Genomic DNA, 19876 nt, shown 5'->3' with positions numbered 1-19876 from the left:
AGACTTCTGCCTCTTTTGCTTGTCCAAACGATGCCTGCCATAAAATAATAATAATAATACAACTAAATCCGATCTAAAATGGCCACCGCATAATCCCCTGCATTTACGGTGGCCCAAAAGCATCAAATCTTAACTGTACTGATCCTTGAAATAATATATTTTATTCCCAAATAAGCTCTAAATATTCCATCAATATACGCGGCAATATTATTCTTTATGTACCGCTTTTTCCCCCCTTTACTTCTTATAACAATAGAATTGAACAGTTTAACGCGAGGCGGGAGGAGCTAGCCCCTCGCGCTCATGTTTAAATAATACGCATTATTTGCAGAGCGCGCAACAGGAGGGGGGAGTCGCTCGCGTTTAAATAAACGCTGTCTCTAAAGAGCGCGCAACAGGAGGAGGAATCCCCTCACGCTTGCGTTTAAATAAACGCTGTCTCTGAAGAGCGCGCGACAGGAGGATGAAATCCCCTCGCCCTCCTCTTTTGAATAAATCGCCGAGCCAACAAGGTATGATAAATTTACCCAATACACACTATATGCTCTACTCCAAAAAAATACAAACACTATGTCTGTTAAAGTTCACCCATTATAAACAATCCCTGTTATTTAAAACACTTTTTCTTCGAGCCCTGAGCAATGGTCGCGCTCGGCATGTTAAATTTGCATACAAGATAAAACAAAATGAGCTGATGAGAAACGCTGAATGTTATATCTCTAATATCTAAAATACTAATTTGTTTATACATTTTTCTACAGAAAATTAATTTCTATTAAAAATTAATCATACCAAATAAAAAATTAAACACATTATAAACACTTTATACTGAACAACAGATTCAAACACTTAAATCAATTCTCTCACACAGATTGTATATTAAATTATACTCAATCAATCAAAACAGTTAAATCAAAAGGGAGCGAACTTATCTCACCTGTGAGCAGCAAAAAAGAAGGAAGATGGCGGCCTCTCTCTTGAATATATAGACATTGAAATGTTGTATCTAATGTTTTAAGTTCTTTTACATTGTGTGTTGCTGCTATGAGTTGGCAATAAAGAATGTAATGCATAATATTGGCTTCCGTGCCTTGTCATAAAATCCAAGTGATGCAACAAGAACCAACATCATAACACAATTCTCAAACAGAAGTAGTTTGTGGTTATGTGCGGTTTTGAAATATGAAACGCAACATGTATTTTGAATATGAAGAACAATGTTCAGCTTAATTGCCTCTAATTAATTGATATTTTGTCTTTGAAATATATGGTAAGGTGGGTTTTCCTAACTTCACTAATGTAAGAGACACTGTCACCTGTGAATGTATGGATATGGGTGTGTATGTCCATAAAATACCTGCATTTCTACTGTTAGAGAAAATTGGCAAGTTGATTGAATATTGAAAATAAAATTAATTGTCGGGAAGGTAAATGGCAGAGCGAATTGCAATGTGGAATTCCGCCTCACCCGATCACAAGTGGGACGGTGTTCTTGCGCAACATTTTCACAGCATGGGACAACAAGACAATATTTTACTAGCGAGAAAAAACAGCAAATAATACATAATCCGAAGGTTTGGTGGAAACAGTGGTCACTGCTGAGTCTTTTTTTCTTTAAGAGGAGAGCTTTAACGTGTTCCCTGTCAGGGCATCTATTTCCCCTTACCCACATACCCTTTCAATCCCCTTTCTCCACCCTTAACCAGCCCCTTTCCCCGGGCTCACATTTTCCAACTGCTTTAGGCAAGTGGTAAATGGCAGCGTTAAACCCTGTAACATTGGGAATTCCATGTAGTTTTACGCCCGGTAAAGCTGGGTCAGCACAGACTCCCCAATCTATGGGGTTCAACTAGTAATTTCACGGTACTCGTGAGGCGTCACTGCATGTTACTGGTAATTATAGGTACAGAGTTTGCACACAGCCAATACCATGCGTCCCGGGGACATGATACTCGTCATGAGTTTTAAAACAAGCTTGTTTCCTTTAGATAAGGGTCTGTTTCTTCAATCACTTGTAAACAATTCAAATACATTACAGTGCTTGAAAATGACATATGCATACAATATGCAGAATCATTTGAACAATTCAAAGATGTATTTATGTAATATGCTGTTTATGAATGTATACTGCAATGGCTTTAGGTAATCAAATAATAAAACAAAAAAGGTTGGTAGAAGAAGACGATCGTAGCTGTTACATCAGTCCGTCATGAAAAACCTATTGGTGATCTGACCACCGCACTTCCAATATGAGGACTGGAGAGCTCAATCCATGTCCTAGACAAATCACTGTTGAAAGAAACTGTCTGTCTGCTACTTTCATAGCAGAATGCAATACTAGCATGGCTTGACTCAGAAATATGGTTAATACTTGTACATTCTGACTCAACTCGCACTAGTTGTATCTAGCATGTATTTGTTTGTGCTTCTTTAGGTTTGAGGAGTCATGGAAAGGTCTGTCACATATATTACAAACAAAGGGTTTCTCACCAGTGTGGATTCTATGATGAGTGACAAGGTGCGATAACTGCCTGAAATTCTTTCCACATTTACCACATTTGTAAGGTTTCTCCCCTGTGTGTATTCGTCGATGTGTTATCAATGTTTGGGAGTTTTTAAATGATTTCCCGCATTCAGAACATATATAAGGTCTTTCACTCACAGGTTGTCCTTGATTTTGGTTTAGGTCTTTTGACTGGCAGAAAGTCTTTTCACATTCACTGCATGTGTTCTGTTCTGCTCCTTCTGCATGCCGTTTTGTAGATGAAATAAAACGGTTTCCACAATTAATACACTTGCTTAGTTTAAATCTAGTGACTCTTTTCTGACATGAATTCTGTCCAGTCTGAATTGCACTATAATTAGCAGTATTTGATAAGTTATTGCAGCTGCTCTCATATATTGAGAAATTTTTTTCCTCAACGTGGAGTCTGTGAAGTTTACTCTCGTGTTCAGAGACTGTTTTCGCTTCAGTGTGGATTTGGTGATGTTCACTCCCGTATTCAGAAATTGTTTTTGCTTCAGAATGAATTCTGTGGTGGTTACTCCTGTATTCAGGGAGTGTTTTCACTTCAGCATGGATTCTTTGGTGGTTCATGAGGTCTTGTTTTTGACTGAAGCTTTTCCCACACTTGTTAAAAGAGTAATGACCCTCGGAGATGTTTGCTTGCAGTTGTTTGGCAGAGATTACTGGTTTGTTTACACCTTTAACAAAGAAACAAAAACAATTTAAAAATCAGTATATGTCATCGATTTCTGAAAGTTAATACTTATAAATAATTGTATATGATAAACATGTTTTATGGACCAATAGCTTTTGGTACATTATTTAGGAATTTGAGACAAATAATCCAACGCTCAGAAATGGCACTTCCATTGAAATACATTTCAGTGATTTGCACCCCATCCTCAACTGCTAGGTTACCAACTGCGTGTGGTTACTTTGGTAACATATGGCGAGACATATGTGTTATGAAACAATACAAATTCAGCTTGGTCCAATCAGAGTGGATATCATTAAGCCGTTCTCGCGTTTCTGATTAGGGTTGTAATTGCCGGAAGCCGGTTGGGGAAAATAGAAGTGTGACAGATTAGTCATAGGACGTTAAATCTAAGGAAATAATCCTGCTGTTATAATGCCCTGATATGTTGTATTGTGATCAGTGATGGCAGAAACCAAGAAAGAACCAGGTGACACCAGTCCCGGGACAGAGACCATGCTGCTCTTCCTCAATCAATCCATCAATCAATCAGCGAATTTGTATAGCGCACTACTCACCCGCTAGGGTCTCAAGGCGCTGGGGGGAGGGGGAGGTGCTACTGCTCGAACAGCCAGGTCTTGAGTTGTTTCCTGAAGGAGAGATGGTCCTGGGTCCACCGTAGGTGGGTGGGGAGGGAGTTCCATATCTTGGCCGCCAGGTAGGAGAAGGATCTTCCTCCGGCAGTTGTTCTGCGAATACGTGGGACGGGGGCGAGGGCGAGGCTGGCGGAACGGAGCTGGCGGGTGGGTGTGTAGAATGTCAGGCGGCTGTTGAGGTATCTGGGGCCCATGTCTTGGAGAGCCTTGTGTGCGTGGGTGAGGAGTCTGAACGTGATCCTCTTGCTGACGGGGAGCCAGTGCAGGTCTCTCAGATGGGCAGAGATGTGGCTGTGACGGGGGATGTCCAGGATGAGTTGTGCAGAACCGTTCTGTATCCGTTGGAGTCTTTTCTGGAGTTTGGCTGTGGTGCCAGCATAGAGGGTGTTCCCGTAGTTCAGTCGGCTGGTGATGAGGGCCTGGGTGACCGTCTCCTGGTTTCGGTGGGGATCCACCGGAAGATCTTTCGGAGCATGCGCAGGTTGTTGAAGCAGTATGATGAGACGGATTGGTCATCGTGACGGAGGAGTCCAAGATGAAGCCCAGGTTGCGTGCATGGTCCGTTGGCTTGGGGGCGGTGCCCAGGGCAGGGGGCCACCAGGAGTCGTCCCAGGCCGAGGGGGATGGACCCAGGATGAGGACTTCCGTCTTGTCCGAGTTCAGTTTCAGGCGGCTGAGCTTCATCCATTCCGCGACGTCTTTCATTCCTTCCTGGAGGCTGGCTCTGGCGGTGGCGGGGTCGTTGGTGAGGGAGAGGATCAGCTGGGTGTCGTCAGCGTAGGAAATGATGTTTAGGTTGTGTTGGCGTGCGATGGCTGCGAGGGGGCTCATGTAGAAGTTGAAGAGGGTGGGGCTGAGCGAGGAACCTTGCGGAACGCCGCAGATGACTTTGATGGCCGCGGATCGGAGCGGGGGGAGGCAGACTCTCTGGAATCTTCCGGTGAGATGATCCACTCCAGGGCCGTTCCTTGGATTCCGGTGTTGCTGAGGCGCTGTATTAGGGTGCGGTGGCATACAGTGTCGAAGGCTGCTGAGAGGTCTAGGAGGATGAGGGCAGCTGTTTCCCCGTTGTCGAGCAGGGACCTGATGTCGTCGGTGGCTGCGATGAGGGCGGTCTCGGTGCTGTGGTTTGCTCGGAACCCGGACTGCAAAGGGGTCGAGGGATCCGTTTGTCTCGAGGAATGCGGAGAGTTGTTTGTTGACGGTCTTCTCGATGACTTTGGCAGGAAAAGGGAGGAGCGAGATGGGGCGGACGTTCTTGAGGTCCGTGGGGTCCGCGGTGGGTTTCTTCAGGAGGGCGCTGAGCTCGGCATGTTTCCAGCTCTCCGGGAAGGTGGCGGATGCGAAGGAGCTGTTAATGATGTCCTGGAGTTGGGGTGCGATGATGGAATCACTGACAAAATATCGACCTACAAAATATCGACCTACAGGAATATCGATGCAAAAATATCGAAGGCAAGAATATCGACATCCTATCTACAACATGGTAAGTACAAAAATATCGAAAATAAAATATAGATGTTAAAAATATCGATGTTAAAAATATAGTTTATTTTTCTGTAAAAATATAAATGTAAAATAAAGTAAATAACACTAATAAATAAAATCAACATAGTTAAAAATATCTAATAATGTTTAAAATTAATAAATAATACATATATAATAATAATACATTAAACATATACAGAAAATATATAATATATATGTACTTAACAATAAGTTGTAATAATTATTTTAACAATTTATAAATTAATAAAAAATATTATAAATTACAAAGACATTCACAAACATAAAACAAAAACATAAATAAAAAGTAAAGAATTATGTTTAATAAATTAAAAAAATTAAATATACTTTTAATATTTTTTAAATTAATTATATAAAACGTTGGATAGCGTAGGGGTAAAAATTACTATTCCCACTCCAGAGAGTGCAACAGTAGGGAAAGCGTTGGATAGCGTAGGGGTAAAAATTACTATTCCCACTCCAGAGAGTGCAACAGTAGGGAAAGCGTTGGATAGCGTAGGGGTAAAAATTACTATTCCCACTCCAGAGAGTGCAACTGTAGGGAAAACATTGGATAGCCTAGGGGTAAAAATTACTATTCCCACTCCAGAGAGTGCAACAGTAGGGAAAACGGTGGATAGCGTAGGGGTAACAATTACTATTCCCACTCCAGAGAGTGCAACAGTAGGGAAAGCGTTGGATAGCGTAGGGGTAAAAATTACTATTCCCACTCCAGAGAATGCAACAGTAAGGAAAGCGTTGGATAGCGTAGGAGTAAAAATTACTATTCCCACTCCAAAGAGTGCAACAGTAGGGAAAGCGTTGGATAGCTTAGGGGTAAAAATTACTATTCCAACCCCAGAGAGTGCAACAGTAGGGAAAGCGTTGCATAGCGTAGGGGTAAAAATTACTATTCCCACTCCAGAGAGTGCAACAGTAGGGAAAGCGTTGGATAGCGTAGGGGTAAAAATTACTATTCCCACTCCAGAGAGTGCAACAGTAGGGAAAATATTGGATAGCGTAGGGGTAAAAATTACTATTCCCACTCCAGAGAGTGCAACAATAGGGAAAGCGTTGGATAGCGTAGGGGTAAAAATTACTATTCCCACTCCAGAGAGTCCAACAGTAGGGAAAGCATTGGATAGTGTAGAAGTTAAATATAACAAACTTATAAATAATTGTTGTAAATAAAATAATTTAAATTGTAATTTTTAAATAACTACATCATTTGCAAATCCCCATTGATAATTACTAAAAACATAATTACAATTAAATAATTAATTTACAATAAATTAACAATAAATACCAATAAATATTAATTAATAAATATAAATAACCAAATAATATTGAACACTAAAATATTTTTCAAAACAAAAAACATATTAATAATTAAAAATTGATTAACAATTTAAAAATGGTAAACAGTACATTTATTTTTGAATAAAAAGTATTTTTATAAGAAATTATTTACCAATTAATAAAATACATTTCCAATTAATAAAAATTAAACAATAAATTATATTATTTACCAATTTCAAAAAATTAATTACCAATTAAAAAAATGAATTGCCAATTACAAATTGTAATTACCAATTACAAACATTAATTACCAATTTAAAAAATGAATTGCCAATTAAAAAATGTAATTACCAATTACAAATCTTAATTACCAATTAATAAAATTAATTACCAATTAAAATAATTAAATACCAATTAATATTTAATTAGAAATAAAATAAAATAATTATCAATACCAATCAAAAATAAATAATTACTTAATTACAATTAAATTACTTCCCACCCAATTCCCCTATAAACCCACAACCCAGTCCAGTACTAAAACATAAAATTAAATTAAAAATAACATTTTTAATATATAATAAATAGTACACATATCATATAAAACAAATAAAATACTTAACAAAAACATAACACATACACATAAAATACATAATAAAATACATAACCAACAAATATCGATATTAGTAACATCGAAATTAGTGACATCGATATACTTGATATCGATATTATTAACTTCGATATTACTTACATCGATATAAAAGAAATCGATATTACTTACCTTGAGTCGATATCCTGTCCAACGATATTCTTGACCTCGATATTCTTCACCTTCGATATTTACAACTCGATATTACTGTAGGTCGATATTAGGGAATCGATATTTTGACTGTGCACCGCGATGATGGAGTCGGCTTTGTTGAAGATGTGGTGTGGACAGGGGTCGGTAGGGGAGCCGGAGTGGATGGTGTTCATCATGCGGGTGGTGTCTTCGGTGCTGACCGGGGTCCAGGTGCAGAGGGTGGTGGAGGGGGGCGCTGGTTCGGTGGTTGGGTGCGTGGTCTGTGCGCCGAAGCTGTTGTGTATGTCGGCGATCTTGCGGTGAAAGAACGAGGCGAGTGAGTCGCAGAGGTCTTGCGAGGGTGTGATGTCGTTGCTGCAGGCGCTGGGGTTGGAGAGCTCTTTAACGATGCAGAAGAGTTCCCTGCTGTTGTGGGTGTTGTTGTCCAGACGTTCTTTGAATGTTGTCCTTTTGGTGGTGCGGATCAGCTGGTGGTGTTTGCGGATGGTGTTCTTGAGGGCTGTCATGTTTTCTGTTGTCTGGTCGTGGCACCAGGCTTTCTCGAGGGTGCGGCAGGTCTTCTTGGAGTTTTTGAGGTCGTTGGTGAACCACGAGGTTTTCTTGCTGCCGGTCAGCTGGGAGGGTTCTTCAATGGTGTGTTCACAGAGAACTCTCTAGATCTATCTTGTTGGTTCATGGGCGGTGCGCTGCAGCATTGTGTACCGGGTGACGGGTCAAAGACTCGAAGCTATGCTACAGGTGTTAGAGGGTCCCCGATCCCTGTGCACTTACTTGATGGTGGTTGGGACACAGTGGTCTCACCTACCCTCCTCCGTCATCCTGGAACACTGCGGCTGCGAGTCGGCATCTCTCACATAGAAATGTAATGTAATTGAGCACTTATATAGCGCAACTGTCACTCCAAGAAGCATCATGGCGCTAAGAAGCAACAAAAAGAACCTGGCTGACGGACCCATACCACATGACTAGGGGACGCGAAGAGAAGGTATTAGATTAGAGTTCTGCATACGGCGTCAAATGTTCATGGTTGTATGTTCCTGTCTCCCAACTGTACCACTTGTCAAACGCGGTGCAGCCAATTCAGAGGCCGTATTGGGAGTAGGAAAGTCGTAAAGTATCTATTGTTTTCGTAGTTGGGTAATTTGAGTAATCATCCCACCCCTAGGTAGAGATGTGGCTACACGTGTGATAATAGATGGTTATGTCTGGGCCAGAGATAGGCCTGAATTATATGTGAATATCTTACAATGATGTAATGTGAGGGGGAGTTAGTGGCCTAATATTGTGGTCAATCTGAAATTGATTGCCAGTGGGGTGGTGTCCATAGGGAATGACCTGGAGAGATGGTCTATAAGTGAAAGGCCATAGATCATGGACTCCCTGAAGGAATATCTTCTAACAGGAGTGGCAGTGTATTTCTTAGGTGCTGTTCCTTGTATAGACGTAGATGTCACTTTCGTATAATGCCGAGAGCGGGAGCCCTAACCTTAGGTGGCAATATCAGGGTTGGTCTTGAGAGTGTGCCAGCAAGTAGGGCCCAAGGTAGAAAAGTGTATTCTAGGTCAAAACCCTGTGAGTCCACCCCCTCCGGGCCCGGGTGCCAGTGCAACCCTGGGAAGGTACATCAGGAGTTCAGCCTAGGAAAAAGAGGCTGGCTATGTGGTAGCAAGGAGGTATGTCACAGACAATTGTCATGTGTTGAGCTCCTGCCATGGTATCTCATCATTCAGGCCTATAGTGTGGGTACATTCTCTGTTCTGCCATGAGTGACATCAGAAAAAAAGTTATGAGCTTGCTTCTTCCGCAGCTCCTGATCTTGTGGCCCCCATATGCACAAAATGGATACGTTACACATTGCTGTATGATTTATTAACTCCCAACTTCTCAACCAAAATTCAGTGTCCCAACTCCCCCTCTCCAGGACAAGCAGGCCAAAACCACCCATCCAAACCATGCAAAAAGAAGAGAACTAGCGGTGAGAGATCCCCCATACTATAAACAGGTAGAGAGGTGGTCAATGAACCCCCTCAGCTACCGAACCATCTTCCAGCATAATCTAAAATACAACAGAGAACCGGCTCATCATTCAATATCCCTTACAGTACTCAGATTCCCCCTATGGAGATCTATGCAATCACTATAGCATGCTGAACCCCCAGCCCGTACATCGCAGAGTTCAGTTGATATCATCCGCTGACTTCGGTGTCACCTTGGGAAGTACTGGGCATGAACCATCTGAAGCATCAGAGCAATGATCAGAATATGAGTCCAGAGCAGGAGGATTTGGCTCCAGTGATAGAGACCTCAACTTTCTCCCACTCATCTTGACCACTATCTCTATTGCTCTCTGTTTTCCGAGCTGTACTTTGGCCTGCAAGAGGGCGACAGAACCGCTCTGCAACCTTTTACACAGAGCACCAGTACAGTGAGTCCGTGGTGTCGAGGGCTTCGATCAGGTCTCGGTGCATATCGTGATTCTAACTAGTCCAGTTGTTGTGGAGAGTGGAAGCATTGTGTTCCCTTCGAGGTCATCACCTTCAGCCTCACGGACAAAAGCATTGCATACTTGAATTCCAGCTGTTGTAGTTGTTTCTTGACTTCCTGAAACAATGCCCTCCATCTCTGTAGCTCCCTAGAGAAGTCCGGAAAGATACACACAGCAGCATTGTTGACCCGAATCCTGGCTCAGGCCTTTGCCGGCATGAGCCAGGATATAGTCGTGATCTTTATAGTACAGTAGTCTAGCCACCACTGGTCTCGGGGGGCCCAGGCCGCGGCGCTCTCCATGAGACTCGGTGTCCTCTCTCTACCACAAAAATGCCAGAAACACCCTCAGGAGCTACCTCTGTGCGCCATCAGCGTGTCGACAGTGCAGCGCGCCGTCAGCGTGTCGGGAAATGACGCGTCATTACCTGGAGGCTAGCCACCGAAACCTGTGGGAACGCCGCAGAATATTCAAAGCGTATTGATGCCCCCCTCCCAAGGAAGAGAGCTTCTTTTTACTGTTGGGACCAGTACGATGAGGGTGTCTCCAACACCGCCTTGTTGTTCAAATACAGCCTCTCATTGAGAGAAGTGTTTATCGACATTTGAGTATTCCTGGTGCAATGGATTATGATGCAGACTTCTTTGTCTTCAGATAGGGTGATATCTGAATGAATGGCAGGCGGTATAAAACCTGCAAGGAATGGATATTTAATTTGCTTTGTGTTATATACGCTACACTACAAAAGAGTTTATAAAGACAGAGAAACATGAAATTGATCTTACCTTGTTGGATTTTCAGAGACTATATAACTAAATAATGTTAGAAAGAAGGATCTACCATTCATTAAAAAAGTGCTTATCGTTTATTGCATGTTTTCTTGCTCATGTTTTTTAACAGGGGGATCTAGAGAGGTTGAAGCTCTGCCATAAGTCTCCCCCCCGTGTAGTTAGGTCCATAACAAACAAAAGTGGGGCACACGCTAGACTCATAATATATGTGAGCACAGGCTCAATGCTGGTATCAGTCGTAATTCTCTTGTTTCTGTTGACAGCACTTATGAAGTGAATCTATATATTAGTCTTCTGGACGTCATTTAGATATTAAGAGGATACCGATGAATGCAAATCGACCTTCTTAATACACACTGCAGGATCCTTGTTATTTTGCTTTATAGGTAGCAGAGAGAAATTATGTTTATTGTCGCAATATAAAGGTGTTTAGCTTATTATACCCATGGATGCCTGAACAAAGTCTTTTTTTTGCTTCCCAGGTCTCCTTCCTTGCTGTTCCCTTCCTTTCCCCCATTTGATCACCTTAACCTTCTGTGCTGAAATAGCATAAGGTATTGAAGGTGTCAAGAGGTGGACCACTCTGAGCAACAAACCGATCCTGAGAGGCAGCCGAGGTGTCCGTGACACGCACCTTTGCCTCAACTGCTAACAGTTGTTCTTTCATTTCAGTAATCACAGGTGTGTGCTAGCACAAAGTCCGCTTGTTCATGGTTACTCGTTCAGCAAGCTGTTGCTCCCTCAGGAGGCCAGGTCTATGATGATAGTGTCTATTTTGGATTCCAGCACCTCATGGGAAGTTGTTATGGCTTGGAGGATGTGGGGTCGTTAAGCGGGTCCAAGGACCAAGATGCACTCCCAGATTCACCCGGCGGGCCAGTTGTGCTCTCAGGATCTTGGTCCCGCTTATGGGAGGGCTTGTACAAGGTTCCCAGGGGTAATGCAATGTCACCCCGTCGCTCCTCCACCACCTTCCAATGCACAATTACAACTGTTCTCCAATGTCCGCAGGGCAGGGCCCTCTCACCCCCGAATCATAGAGTGATAGGCAGTAGGAGCCTCAGTCAGAAAGAATGGGTCTTCAGATATGAGTAGTGTCTCATCTAGGGGAAGCACGAGCCCAATTCTTTATAGTAATGCACTTGAGCCCCCCAGGCGCACTCAACCGCATGCTTACCAAACAAAGGCCTTTCATTCACAGCAGGGACAGGCCCCTCAGTAGTGTCAGCCAAGGCCCTAGTCGCCTGCATATCACGGGCAGTTATGGTGCCCATTGAGTGGCTCAGTGCGCTCGCAGTTCGAAAGCCTGCCCCAGCCTCACCTCAAAGCTCTAGCTGGGTCTCCTCAATCCATCAATCGTGTAAGAGCAAGTGTGGCAGCGCCTGCGTCTAAGGCGCTACCCTAATCATCACTCAAAGTTGAAAGTGGGCTTCAGAGTGATGCATAGTATACACAGGGCCACACTGCTGGCAAGGGCAGTCAGGTCCGCAGCAATGGCACCTAGAGGGGTAGGTGGCAGCACTACAGACCAAATGCTAACCAGTTTCCCAGTGCCAGATCTCTTTCTTAAAACCGTACCATGATTGACACAATTTCAACAACCCCTATAAGTCCCTACTAAATGGTACCCCTGGTACCCAGGGCATTGGGACTGAAGAGGGTCCATTAGGGCTGCAGCACAAATTTTGCTACCCTAGGGTCCCTCACCAAGACCATGCAAACTGACATTCCAGGTTATGTGTCTTGGTGCAGAGAAAACTGAAGAGTCGACATGGCACACATCCTTGTATGCCATGCCCCCAGGCACTGTATGGGGTACAGGTCAGTCACCCCTACTGCAGGCCTTATTGCCTTAAGGCATGGTGCCCGATGCCACATGTGTGGTCATATATGTCTGAGCAGATTTGACCCTACAATATCTTAGTCTGTTGTTAGATCTTGTAAGTGAGCAGGGAAGTAATTTAGATAGAGTACATGGGCTGGACATCCGTCATTGCGTGTTTCCCAGGACCATGATGGCTTTACTGTACCAAGGGATGTTTGGTACCAAACATGTCCTCTTAATAAGTCCACACAGATGCCAATGTTAGATTTATTAATTAATGAACAAAGACGTCCCCCTGAAAACCTACCAAGCATGGCTGTGGTCTCTGGCTCGTCTTAGTCAGCCTACCACCACCGGACATGTTTCTGAACTCATAGGGGTGAGAGCCTTTGCTCTAGGAGGCCAGGAACAAGCCTGCTCTAGACAGAGGTGCTTCACACTTCCTCCAGACCGGAATGGCATTCCAAGATGAGAAGCTTCAAAGGGCATGTCCTGCTCCACATTTGTCAGGAGGACAGGTGGGAAAATTAGATTAGGACAGTGGTTCCCAAACTGTGTGCCGCGGCACCCCGATGCGTCGTAATGAGGTGCCAGGGGCGCCGCGCGCACAATGTGGGAAATTGCTACCAATGGCCCTCAGCCATTCGTCATTCGGCGGGCACAGCTTGGACGCAGTTTAATGTTTACTGCTGTGTAACTTGTGGATGGAGCATGAGTGAGTTCATGGAGGGAGCGCCTGTTGGAGGTATGGCCGGAAGGCTCAGGCATCCAGGGTCGGGAGGAAGGAGGGGTCTGCCACTGCTTGGGAGAAACTTCCAAAACTTTAAATCTTTAGATAAAAGTAACGAGAAGTTAAGAGCCAGAAAGGGGCAGAAAGAGGAGGGGGCGCAGGAGGGAGAGAGAAGAGGCAGAGAGGAATCCATAACGCATAGAACATTTGGCAATCCGTGTGATAATAGGAAATGCCAACGGAGCACGCGCCAGCCACAGGCTGAATGGAACCCAGTTGAGAAGAGGGAGGGAAGCGAAAAGTAAAAAAAAAAAAAGGAAGTGTGTGGGAGTGAGATACACACATAACGTGAGACTGTGAGAGAGAGAGCGAATAAGAAGGAGAGAGAGAGAGATGAAACATAGAAAGACAAAGGCACCAACAGATAGGTAAGAGTGACAGAGAGAGAGACAACAGAAAAACAGAGAGATTAGGACAAAAACAGGGAGTGTGAGAAAGTCTTCAAAGAGAGAGAGAGCGATAAACGGAAAAACAGAGACAAATGCGATGAACACATATATATATATATATATATATATATATATATATATATATGAAGAGAGCGAAAGGTCTAAAGAAGCAAAGGAAAAGAGGGAGAGAACGGGTGAGAAATAGAGACTAAAACACAGCATACGGGTGAGAGGAATTGAGAGAACTAGAGAGTATGGCAAACAGAGAGAAAGACACAGGGCCAGATGTAGGTCACCCAATACCGGTCGGTAACGGCCGAAATTACCGAATTTCGGCAGTTACCGACCGGTATTTGGCATTTGGAATGTAGGTGGCATGATTGTAGGATTCGGTATTTTACCGAATCGGTAACTTAAGGAATCGGTAAATTACCGAATTCTTAACATACCGATTCGGTAAATTACTGAATCCGTAATGTAGGGAGCACTCAAATGAGTGCTTTTCCCATTTTAGGATTCGTTATTTACCACCAACTACATGTTGGTGGTAAATATCAAAAACCCTAAAAGAAGCGATTTTTTGCAATTTATAACGGTGACATGTATGTGTGCCACATGTACACCCATGCACTATTGAGGGGTGCAACAGGGTGTCAAAGTGACACCCTGCCACCATTCAATGTGTTCCCCCTTTTACTGAATCGATATTTACCAATTCGCCAATAGGAATGAATGGGAAGTACCGAATCGGTAAATACAGATTCGGTAAATAGCGAATCGTACCGTGTTGGTTATACTTACCGAATTTTTACCTACATAGCATTTACCGATTCTAAAATACCGAATCGGTAAAATTCGGTATTTTAGAATCGGAAAATGTAGTTTACCTGCATATGGCCCTCAGAGAGGTATAGCACCAGACAGGGAAATTAAATAATGGGACAAGATAGGAAGGGACAGTGAGGAGGAGAACATTATATGGAGAGAAAAAAATGTAAGATAAAGGAGAGAAAGGGAAAATAGAAGAAGATAGGGAGGGAGAGTTTGGAGAAATGGAAAAAGAAGGAAAATGTGAACGGCAAGGGAAGGAGCGAGAAGAAGGACTGGAGCCTGTCCTATGAACGAGTAGAAATAGAAGAGGTGAGATAAAGTCTCTGAAAGGGGGTCAGCCCTAGAGAGGCTTGTGTGAAAGGGGTGGGGGTGTCTGGGACCTGGAGGGAAGCTCTTGACTTGGTTCAGCTTGATTCTTTCCAGGTCCGCTCACTCATTCTGGCAGGAACAGGACCTGCACTCTCCATTGAGCCATAAATATCAGAGGGCAGGAAGCCATGAAGAGACAAGTCCATGGAGAGGGGGTAGTTAGATGAGGGATACGGCTATGCAGAGGAGAGGTACAGGGTCACAGAGGGAGGGTGGGGTGTAAATAAAGGGAGAGACAGGCCCTTAGACAGAGGAAGGAATAGCGGAGAAGAGAGGGATTCAGAAGTCATTTACGGGTTGCCAGGGATAGCAGCTGTTCTTGGGACCCCTGGCCCCATAGGAAAGTAACAATTGAAAAACAATTATTTATTGTTGCAAGTGGAGCAGACATCAGTAACAAGCATTGACAAGCCAATAGCTCTTTTCTATGAGATTTATTTGCTTTGTCAACGTTTTGTAGCCGTGCAGCAGTGGGAATATTTTGCAAAGTGGCTAAAGCTAATTTCAACAAGCATTGGCATAGCGGCTGAGTGAGGTAAAGTTTACGTAGTAAGTAGCCAGCCTAACGCCCAGTATTCTAGTTAGCACCACAAGGTATGAGTGTGATTGGTAAAGGAACTGCCCACATGTGATGGCTTGCGATATTTCCACGTCTGGGTGAGGTAGAATAACTCCAGAGTACACTATGTTTTTGGAATTATCCTCTGGGTCTGAACCTGATTTATTCCGAACCATGTTATTCTGAGTGTAGGAAGAAGACTTTAATTTGCATTGGTCTGATCAGGACCTATTAACCTTTACATGGGGCCCGTTACTGCACATCACCATTAAAGTAGCAGCGGCTTGAAACCCAACTAAAGTTGACGCCATGATTGCCAGGGTCAGCACCAGACTCGCAAGCTCTACAGCACACTTACAAACACGCTCTCACTCATGCTCATTTTAAACTCACTCACTCACACTCTTTCTCACTTCCATACTCACACTGATTCAGTGCAATGCAGTATAGCTTTCACTCACTTGCCCTCATTCTTAGTCTCACTCGTTCTAGGTCACAATAGCAGTCACTCACTCCTGTCTCTCGCTCACTTTCAAACACACACTCAACTGCATGCACACAATGTTTGACAGATTATTTTTGCACTTCCATGTAGCTGCCTGCCCTGGTTCACTCCAGCTCCTCTCTTTCTAGCGGTGAATGCGTTTTGAAGCCAGGCACATAGCTTTCTCCACATAGGCCTGCGCAAAGCCTTTGCGCAGGTACTGAGACGCACAGTCCTGCACCTGCATGCGTCACTCTGGGTCGGTGAAGCCACTCATAAGAAGCCCTCTTTTTTAGTGTGAAAATAATGCTGGTGATACTGATTATGACAGACCAAACTCAATGTTCCATTTTCTCCGAGCGGGTCTCAGTACCAAAAGCTACTAAAACAGCAGCTGGCATAAATAAGGGTTTGGGACCAGGCATTCTGTTGAGAAAAAAAATGATGGATTGGGATGCAGCCAAAGTGATTGCCAGTGGATGAGATTCATAATTCAAGCATTCCAACCATCATTGCATCCCAATTACTTTAAGGAAGACAACAGGAAGTACTTCCGAGGTCGGGGTTACATCCGCCCCCACCCGCTCACCGGTAAAAAAATGGTGGGGAGCCACGGCCAACTGCAGATTAGGTCAAGGGAGCCACAGGTCAAAAAAGTTTGGGAACCACTGGATTAGGAGGTGGGACCACATTCAGCCAGCACCACCCCTAAGGTGGGGTAGGGGTTGTCGACACCACTTTTTCCATTTCCTCCATCTTGTTTGAGAGGGAATTTGCCAATTATGGTCAGGGTTATGCCCACTCCCCAAAGAAAGTGGCAACATAGAGGGTGTAGACACCCTACAGGTAGATAGCCCATTGGCTACTACCTGTATCTCCCTGTAACACCCTTAAATTTTGTATTTAGGTGGCACCTTGGACCCTGAATTTGAGATTCAACGGACCTAGGAAGGCAATGGACAAAGAAGAACTGCTGACCAGAGAACACAGTACCTGCTGGACAATTTAGGTACAAAACCCTGCCTGCTGCCTCCAAGGACTCGACTATCATGGTGTGCTGACTCATCCTGGTGCTGTGAACCCCGGAGCACCTCCAGCTCTTCAATAATTACCAGAGAATTCTCTTGGGGTACAGGAACTACTCCTCTGCAGCCGCATGCACCAAACACGTAGAGCCCGACTTACCGCTTCCCGGCGATGCAGCAACTGAACCAGCAACTGAACCAGAAGTGGTATATCCACCTCTGAGGATTAGATCTGCCCCTACCAAGTTTGAGGACACTAGGACACTAGGACCTACCTGAGCCATGCGGTAGCACTACTCGAGGTACCGGACTACCTTCAACCAACACCAAGATGAAGAGTACAATCCAGACTGCAATTGTTCAGGAAATAAGCACCCGACAAGGGACGTCAAGACCCCTGAGTGGCTCAGCTGTCCCGGAGTCATCCCTACAACCTCACTGCTCCTGAATGCGAAGACCATCTTGACGCACAAAGCCCGACTGACCTATCTGATTTCTTGAGTTATTAAATCTGACATTTCTTCAATCTCCATTTTGTATGGAGCTCTGTAGGCTGTTTGTGTCCTACATTCCTTTCAACACAATGTAAAATGAAAATGGTGCCTCTCACCTGTATCTGAACTGGTGCTGCATTTGCCTCTCCTACTGTTGACATGTTCCATGAAGCTCACCTCTGGCTCGGTGTTGAAAGTAGAAAAAGCTGTTAGAAAATAAAAATGATCATACTTCAGCTGTTAACTACAAATACCTGTATCAGAAGATAAAGGTCACTCATCATAATATGCTTTCATGAAAAATATCAAAAAATGTGAAACCTTTTTTAAAAAATTTGGAAAAACATCACTTTTAACTTGAAAGTGTTGTTTCCGGATTACTTTGAAGTATGTCAAACAACATACAAAAAGTCTCAGGATGTAGAAGAGATAAATCATTTATAGTGAGTTGTCCTTGAAATAGTAACACCATGGATGTTTCCTGATGTTCATTTTCATTCCAAGCACATAGCTTTACAGACATCATTATACCTATTGACTTTCATTTACTCATTGCAACCCGTAGGAGATCAAAGCCACTTGTACATTTGCACTTCAGATTTAACTGAAGTATCTCAATGGAAGGTGCAAATCCAAATGGAAAGAAATGCAGTGTATTTGGTCTGTGGTCAGAAAATAACATTTTCTAACTGGTTCTGAAGTAACTGACTGCATGTAAGGTGCTGCTATTTACCCGGTTGAGGGGGCGAGGAGTCAGGCTGGGAAGAACAGCAAATACAAGCAAAGCTGATAAGTACAGCTTTTGAAAAAGTGAATGTATTCATTTATTTATGGTTAGTTTGTGTGTCTATAATTGTTTTTGTAATTAGGTGGACAAATGGAAAAAAGGGTGTTTGTGTGTCAATTTAAGCATGTGGTGTTTGGTGTATGTTGTGTAGTATTGAGTGTGTGCATTTGGCTGCAATGGTATTGAGTATGTGTGTACATTTGGTTGCAAATGGGCACACATGAATACAAGTGGTTATGTGTGAATGTCAGTGGGTGCATGTGACTGTATGTGTATGTAAGCATTATTGGATGTCTGTGTGTGTGGGCGTGATTTGTATTGATAGAGATTTTTTTTTGCTAGGGTGAAAAGTGATGGAACATAAAGGGCTACCGTGAACAGAGGCAACTAGTGAAATTTTAAAGTGGTGTGGCCCAATTACTGCCACCCAAATTGTACTGAATAAATGAGTGAAGGGTAAAAAATCTCAAGTTACTTTTGGGATCAGTTCAGAGGGACCTCATGTACAGAAATGTTGCAGTAATCATCTGTATTTAGAGCATACGTTTTACTTAGATTGGCATAAATGCTAAAATGCACATTCCCAGTGATGTTAGAGGTTCACCCACCCAGAAAAAACACTGACAACAAGCATTGGCAAAGACAATAGGTCTCACCTATGAGAGCTATTGGCTTTGGCAATGTTTGTAGCCATGCTGCACAGCAGTGTGGATGGGTTGCCTTGTGTGGCTAAAACGAATTTAGAAAGCCAAATAGGTGAGGTTTAGGCACCTCCTAAAAACATGGCTTTTCATGGTTAAGACCCGGAGAGCATACCGCACTATTGTTATCTTAGCGCCACAAAACCTATCTGGTGTACAAATTTCCAGTGACATAACATGCGGCAAAGCAGCCACGCTCCTATACAGCAAAGGCTACAAATTAGCACCAAAGTTGGCAATGCCCATGCTGTGGAGCATGAACAAAAGGCAATGGTAGAGCCACTAGTCTCAAAGGTGATACCTATTGGCTATACCAGTGCTTATTATGTCTCGGCACAACACCCCTGTGATTCTGAGCTAATCAGTCAATCTGCCCAGGCATAGAAAAAAAACTGACAAACAATCCTATCACATAAATAAAGCAATTGCGCTCATGTCCATGTCACAATAAACATTCATTTCCGAGGAAAAAAGGGCGTCATTGAAGTGCATGGGGCATATTAAAACATTAACTACAAATGGCAAAAGGTTCACCAAGCCCAACAGGGAAGAAGAAAAATGAAAGTAGCGCCTCAATCACATTGCGATCAGTAAAAGGGCAGCAATGATGCTGGAGCTTTCGATATTTGGTCCATGCACCAGCTGAAAGAAGAGGAAGTGGTGCCAGCACGTGCTGGCCAATAAAAAGGCAGCAAATAAGAGTGACAATGAATGTTAAGCCATGAGCTGCCTGCAAGCCCCTTGTTTTATGCAACATCTCTCACAAGTGAGAGCGCATGCAGTGCATGCACTGTCACAGGCATAACCAAATAATGGCGAACAAGCAATGCTTTTTTAACATAATTTTACTTTAAAGAGTGTAAAAAGCTTTTAGTGTTAGAGG

At 43.4% G+C, this 19876-nt stretch overlaps 1 protein-coding gene across 2 annotated transcripts in view; it reads right to left on the bottom strand.

Annotated features, from left to right (window-relative positions):
* Positions 1-2095: 2095 nt before the first annotated feature.
* LOC144818739 (uncharacterized) overlaps positions 2096-19876 on the bottom strand; it is a 253078-nt gene continuing 235297 nt past the window's right edge. For both annotated transcript variants that reach the window (XM_078676439.1, XM_078676438.1), the window contains 2 exons: positions 17622-17711; positions 2096-3204 (listed from right to left, as the gene is read on the bottom strand). In XM_078676439.1, the coding sequence (XP_078532565.1) occupies positions 2396-3204; positions 17622-17711 (899 nt within the window). In that variant the 3' untranslated portion in view covers positions 2096-2395. The remainder of the gene's footprint in view (positions 3205-17621; positions 17712-19876) is intronic.

The sequence above is a fragment of the Lissotriton helveticus genome, chromosome 2_1 (genome assembly GCF_964261635.1).
Source record: "Lissotriton helveticus chromosome 2_1, aLisHel1.1, whole genome shotgun sequence".
In the NCBI taxonomy this organism is placed as follows: Eukaryota; Metazoa; Chordata; class Amphibia; order Caudata; family Salamandridae; genus Lissotriton; species Lissotriton helveticus.
This window is presented reverse-complemented; position numbering and strand designations above follow the sequence as displayed.